The sequence below is a fragment of the Drosophila persimilis genome, unplaced genomic scaffold (assembly GCF_003286085.1).
Source record: "Drosophila persimilis strain 14011-0111.01,24,50 unplaced genomic scaffold, DperRS2 tig00000124-arrow-pilon, whole genome shotgun sequence".
Classification (NCBI taxonomy): Eukaryota; Metazoa; Arthropoda; class Insecta; order Diptera; family Drosophilidae; genus Drosophila; species Drosophila persimilis.
Window position 1 is genome coordinate 3,161,939 of NW_020825294.1, and position 7,281 is coordinate 3,169,219.

Sequence of the window (7,281 nt, forward strand, 5' to 3'; positions counted from 1 at the left end):
TTTGTTTGGCCTTCATTTTTATTAGCCATTTATCCGCATTATTTGGTTAACACACAATTGTTTTTTTTTCCCGAAAAACAGCAGGAAAAACAAGTTAATTGTCGGGCATTTAATTGAGTTTTCCTCACTGCAGACAGACGCGCGATTAGCGATTCAGAAATCGAATTCCAGAGAACCTTGTACCCATATCTTATCGATGGTTGGATGGTTGGATTTTTGGAACACAAATAGTCGTCCCGTCAAGTGCCGTTGCGTTGGTCATTTAGGAATTCCCCAAGCGTGGTTGGGTCACGTTTTAGGCATTGGTTATCTTTTACTTTCTTACTGTTTTCAGCACTTATTGTATTGGGATTTCTTTTTTGGTGTTGTCATAAGTAAATTTAGATTCGCGACGGGAGAATTGGGCGGAAATATTGGGGTGGAAGAACCTTAAAGACTGTTGGGGGCAGATTGTGGTCTCTAAAGTCTAAATATAATAGAGAATAAATATAAATAAATACATTTGGGGTTTAGAAAAGAGTTGTTTCTTGACCCTGTTCAAAGATAAGTAGTGGTAGTAATACTAGTAGTAATATTTAGTAGTAGTGGTAGTAGTAGTAGTAGTAATAGGAGTTTTATTAATAGTATTAGTAGTAGTAGTAGTAGTATTAGAGGTTTCTATAGTATTATTAGATGTATTTGTAGTAGTTTTAGTAGTAGTAATAGGAGTTATATTAATAGTATTAGTAGTAGTATTAATAGTAGTAGTAGTAGTATTAATAGTAGTAGTGGTAGTACTAGGAGTATGAGTAGTAGTAGTAGTAATAGTAGTAGTAGTAGTAGTATTAGTAGTAGTAAAAGTAGTATTAGTAGTAGTAGTAGCAGTAGAAGTAGTAGTACTAGGAGTATTAGCAGTACTTTTAGTAGTACGATCCCTCAGATACCAAAAAATTAGTAGATAGTACTTTCCATAGAGGTGCTTATAGTCATGGAATGAGAGACAAAGGCAAGGAGAGAGAATTTGTGGGAGAAAGAGGAACAAAATTAGACGTAGATAAAGGGATAGATTTATGACTGCTCGGGTAAGAGCGGAGATCTGTATTTACCCCTTTAACCCCTTAAAACACAAGTGGAGAAACACTTATCCAATCTAATACCAAAATAACACCTATGTATGCCACCCGCAGTAAAGATGTGTCCTTTTCATGGGTCCAGCGATAATAGTTACTCTATTATACTAGAGTACATAATTCTATCTAATACCTCTTTGGATTTTAAGAATAAAATTCAGTTCGATTTTACAAATCAAATCACAAATGTCTAGAATTTTATTTTAAGGATCCTGAGAGATGAGAGAGAATAAAGAGAAATATTATTATTATTCCTTGTATATTTCTTGAAAATATTATAAGAATTATTTCCAAAAATATATTAATAAATATGAAAACAGTTTCTAAAAAAATATGGAATCCTCATCTGCGAAAGCCAGGTGTTCAAAGAGCCAAACGATAGTTTTACTGAAACCCCTTTTGTGTATTATTCTTGATCCGATGCTGTGGTAACTCTTTCATGAATCCTGATCAAGAATATATATACTTAATAGCCTAACCTTAGTCTAAAGCTAATTAATGGCAAAAAAGCCCTTAAAAAACCTCAACCCTTGGAAAATGTGCTAAAAATAAATAGTAAGGCTCCCCCATCAATACCCCTCAGTGTTGGCCAACTAATTTTCCGTTTAGACAGTAGAAAATTCGGAGCCACTCACGTGAATCGTCGTCGTCCCTCAGCTGGCGCTTACCTCATCAAAGTCAATGGCGACAATCAGTGGGCGAATGAAAAAAGTCACCTATAAATAAATACACGCATTCGGCATTCGTCAACGATTGTTAGCTTTGTGCCCAGTTGTTTATCACAAAAACAAAAAAACAAGGTGAAAAAGTGCTATAAAAGCACTGCAGAATCAGCGATTCGACGGCATTTAGTTGTGGAACCCTCGTGGTGGAAGTGGAACTGGAAGTGGAACGAATATAAATAAAAACTATCTGATATATAAATTACAACAAGTGACAGTTTTGGAAAAGCAGGCCAGAAATTATGCCCAATATTGTGGCATTGAAGCTGAGCTGTGCCCGAAGTCCTGGGACTGGGACTGGGACTGGGGCTGGGGGCGATAACGGTAGTCTGGTGCTGGTGGCCTTGGATCAATTGGCGCTGCAGCAACAAATCAATGCAAATTTCATTTTCCATGCAATTTCCAACTACAAGAAGACCCCGTTCGAGCGTAAAACGCTGGACTTTATTGCCAAAAAGTGGCTGCACTTGCAGTTGCTGTGGCGAGAGTTCCGGCTGAGGGATAAGCAAATACGCCGCGTCGGTCACAAGGATTCGCACTGCCAGGAGCATGGCTACTTTCAGCAGGAGCTCTTCGAGCTGGTCCACGACAAATATATGGCGGCCAGGGGCTGTCTCAGTCGTGACAAAAGGAATCTGCTTGCCCGAGACCCCCCCGCCCCCCTAGTGTTTGCTCAGCCAACGAAATGAGGGGCGGGACGGGGATGGCGAAAATGTGGGACTGAGCCCCACAAAAAATAAACCAAAACCCAAGCAGAAAAATAAGCAGAGCGGAGCAGAGCAGAGCAGTGCTGGAGAGAGCGATATGTACGTGTGAAAATAAGTCTTTCCCCGTCCGAGTCCCCGTATCCGCCCCCGCCCCCGCCCCCCGTCCGACGACAATGGCGGGACAATGTCAACAGCTCCGTTTCGTTTCGTTTCGATTCGATTTTCTCTGCAATGATGATATACGTCAACAAGAACTCCATGCCGTTTCCATCAACAATTGGCCATCAATCTGCGACTGGCTATCCCCCCATGTGATTTATTGCATATGCGGCACGCAGCATGCGGCATGCGGCACAAACGCTTATCATAATTATTTTTGGATATACATATACTATATGCCCCCCACAAAAGGTGATTCCACAAGGCACTGAAGAGTCGCCTGTTCTCCACACAAAGGCCTTTTTATATCCCAATGGATCCATAAAATAATAAAATTGTTTAAGACTTTTCGCTCTTTTGTTCATTTTTGTGGTGGCTGGAGAACTGTTTTATATGAGCCATACAAATTAATGCCAAATAAAAAGGAATTTAAATTGAAATTTGTTTATTTGTGAAGATTTTTTAAGCCAATAATTTGGGTGTTTTTAAGATTTTTAAGTTCTTTCTCTTTTACAAAATTTGTGAGAATTAATCTTGTTGGTGAACTACTGATTTTTTATTTTTTCTAGGAAAAAGAAGCAAAATAAATATGTATATAGATATTTATAATTATAATTTTTAAAAATTAATTTTGTTAGATATTTAAAAAAAAAACACAAATAATTACATAATATTTATAATTTGTGAAAATTTATTTTGTTAAAGAGAAATAACGATTTTTATTTTTACTAAGAGAGAAAATAAACAAAATAAATATATACATATATATTATTTATAATTTTTGAGAATTATTTTTTCTAAAGAGAAATAGCTATTTTTTATTTGTTTAGTCGATTCAATAGCATTTCATTAGCTCTATTTTTGGTACAAAAGATGTGGTTCATCGAGTTTTGGTTGTCATAATGATGAGGTCGCAAACGTACGCGAAATAGAAGTCGACTTTGGATTGATCTAGTAAAAAAAAAAACAAAAATCTGTGAAATTAAACAGTATATTCCAAAGCATTAAATGTATTTTGAAAGAAGATTAATGCAGATTTCTATCGAGTATTTACACAATTAACTCTCATTGTTTTCTCATCTTCCTTATAGGAGAAAATAGTTAAAGAAATCGTGACTATAAAAATACCAAAAAATACTGAATATGTAAACATTTGCATAGTTTAATAGATTTTCAGATCAAAGTTAATGAATTATTTATGCCATTCATTAAATTTACATTCATTTATATTTTTATTAAATTTTAATTAATTTTGAAAGACAGTTTAATTTTTTCTATATTTTTTCTCCTATTTTTTCTATAACTAACCTGTATAACATTCCCTTTCAATTCTATTCCCAAATTAATGAACTTTAAATTTGTATTATTTTTTAGAAATTAATTTTAATAAATTAATTTTTAATTAATTAATTTTTTGCATTCCCTTAATTTTGTTCTCCTATTTTTTCTATAACAAAAAATCAACTTTTCCCTTCAATTCTGTTCGCCATTTTATCAACTTTTAATTTCCTTTAAAATTATTTACGAGTAGTTTTCCTATAGTACATTCCTAGAATTAATAAGTGTATAAATCACTTGACAATTAAACACATACAATACACTTATAAACACATATATCAAACGTCTAGCAACAGAAACACCCAAATAAAAAAAAAATCGCAAAAAATTTGGGGAAATACCCAAAGGCTGACCGCCACAAAAAAACAAAAGGGGGGAAGGTTAGGACAAAAGAGAAAGAGAGAGAGAGAGAGATAAAGAGCGATAGAGATAAAAGCAAAATCACGCTGACGGGCACTGCGACTGATTCATGGGGGCAGCAGGCGAATGGCAGGCAGAAAGTGCGCTTATCAGGGGAATTATTGTCCCGATAAGAGCGATAAGCCCCCACACACATGGCACAGGGGGAGACAGAGAGAGAGAGAGAGAGAGTGGTAAAGGGACATTAGCCTACTCAACAAAATCGTTAGACCCGACCCCCCGCGCCGAAAGTCAATGAACACACAGCAATCGTTAAGCATTACACTAGGCAACAAAATTTTATCATCCCCCAATGAGTGGGGGGGGTGGGGGCTGGGGGGCAGAAGGCAGAAGCGTGACAATGTTCATGTCGTCAAGTGTCGTTGCTGGGATCCATCGCCTGATAATTGTTACGATTACACGCCCCACGCCCCCATCATCATCATCATCATCGACGGCGTCGTCATCATGAAACGCTCTTTGAGTGCCGAATGAGTGAATGATAGAGGGCGGAATGGGGGTATGGGGGTGTGGGAGGGGGATCGAGCCCTCATTCGTTGGACTCATGATTTAATTACATTTTTCGAGTGTTTTTTGCTGTTGTCACAGAAGCAAAATCTATAGCCTGGCCCCATTGACATTTCATTCGTTCGGAAAATTATAAAAAAGCTGCGAAAGACAGAAAAAGTCAACAGATTATGGCCGGAAAAGGGATGTTCTGCGAAACAGGCAACAGAAGCACTAAAAACGTATCAACAGGCCACCAGAAATTGCGGTAATATTCCTTTGCCAAGGGCCGTATGGTGTTGAATGTTCTTCAACCGATGGGAGCTGCCGCATGACGCGCTATGCGATGTTTAATATTTTTATAAGTCATTTATGTTCTTCTGTTGTCGAAATTTCTACTAAAATATTCCCCATTTTCATTGATTTCATGCATAAATATTCAACCGATGGGCGCTCCTGCAAGACGCGCAAAACAATTTTTAATATTTCTATCATTCACTTATTCACTTATCACGCATGACGCGCGATACGATGCATAATATTTTATCAGTCACTGTTCTTGAAATTCCTACTAAAAAATTCGCCATTTTTATTGCCTTCCTCCATAAATATCCAACCGATGGGCGCTGCCGCATGTAGCGCGATATATTTCTCCCTTTCATCTACATATATTTCATTGCATCATTCAATTTGCATACTTCTGCAGTCGAAATTTTTATCTTTCATCCAATGAAACCGATACAAAAGTCTTTCCATCTTTTAACCCTTTTTCTACAGTCGGAATTCGTGCTTTTCGTTGATTTCCATCAAAAATATATGCCCAGAACACCCCCAAAAAACAGCATACATCGCATTCTGTCCAAACAATCCAAAATATGGCCACAGATAATACGGATACAATGCAGATTTCATGGATGTGCCCATTAAATGCCACGTTTTGAACACTATTTTCAAATGATTAAAATCAAATGAGCTGTCAATTATTATTATGATAATTATGGGAAATATTTGTATTTGTTTGCTCTGTGATGACATTCGTGTCGTTAATTTTTCTGCCTATTTTGCTATACTTACAAATTTGATTTTTGGTTTTTTAATCATTGCCCATTTTGCGGCGGGTGGCGGGTGGCGGGCGGCATTTAATTTTCCAATTTTCCAATGAAGAAAATATTAGCATTTTGCATATTCGTTTGAAAATTGAATTGAATTCAATAAAAGAGCTCGTAGCGCCCACAAAGTGAGGGGCAATTATGGCCAAGTTTTGATTTATACAAACGGCTGGCTTGTGGGTGGAATGGCTGGTTAGAATGCATTTAAATTGGCCTATCAAGTATATAATTAGCTATAAAATCAAATTTAAAAGCACATGCGGTGCCAAATTGAGAGAGTTCTTTGGACAACAAAAAGTAAACTCAATTAAAAGATTTAATGTGATATTTTCTACAACAATTAAAGGCTAATGAAAGATCAAAATCAAGGCAAAACAAAAAAATACCGAATTGGAATCATTGAACTGCAGTTCTCTCAAAAGTTGAACTTAGACGCAATTATGTGCCACACATGAAGGAGGGACCAGGACGAGGGGCACCATTCCCTGGCATCACATTAGACACGCTTCACGTACTTTTTGCACATTTCATTGGTCAATTGAGTGTGAAAACCTGCGAAAACAAAAACAGCAACGGCAACCCCGACCAACAGAAGGATAGAATAGAGAGGCAGCAACCAGAACAAGCCGCGGAAAATTACTAATGCATTTCTAAAGAGTTTTTCATCAACTAAAGTCCTGGGCCATAGTCGCGTAGCAGCTGCTAACTGGGATGTTGCCTCCTGCCTCCTGCCTTCTGCCTCGTGCTGCCTGTTGCCTGTTACCTGACTCCTCTGGCTACTGGCTGCCATTCTTTAAAGCAAATATCATTAGCATTATGATGCCACCACGACGACGCACCTCATGGCTGTCATTGCCGCCAACCCATCTGTGGCCCGCCCCCCAAGAGAGCTGCAGGCCTCCCATCAACGTAGCACAACACCGAGGAGCAGCCGTGCAAACAACCTGCGGACATATCTACATGGAAAAAATGTTAGAAAAGAATATGGGCATATGTTTGTGGCAAAGGAGTATGCCCATTTGTATGCTCTTTAAAAGGGCAGTAGAAAACCCTCTCTTAGCGGGAATAGAGACCTAGAAACCTACAAATTGTCATGTTCTAATACGCTGTTATACCCTCATTAAGTAGGGTATTCCATAAGGAACAACAGTCACTCCCCCAGCCTCCCCCCTTTGGCTTTGGGAAGTGTAGTGTGTAAAATCATGTGCGCAAATAAGCAGCAGATTGTAAA

The 7,281-nt window shown here is 37.8% G+C and overlaps 1 protein-coding gene across 1 annotated transcript; it reads left to right on the forward strand.

Annotated features, from left to right (window-relative positions):
• Positions 1-1,957: 1,957 nt before the first annotated feature.
• On the forward strand, positions 1,958-3,137 carry LOC6593579. The gene has a single exon (XM_002018834.2). It carries the CDS (start codon positions 2,074-2,076, stop codon positions 2,518-2,520), a length of 447 nt encoding a protein of 148 aa, XP_002018870.1. The 5' UTR covers positions 1,958-2,073; the 3' UTR covers positions 2,521-3,137.
• Positions 3,138-7,281: the final 4,144 nt, after the last annotated feature.

Coding starts and splice junctions, on each gene's coding strand:
- LOC6593579 (XM_002018834.2), top strand. CDS start 2,074: ATGCCCAATATTGTGGCATTGAAGCTGAGCTGTGCCCGAAGTCCTGGG.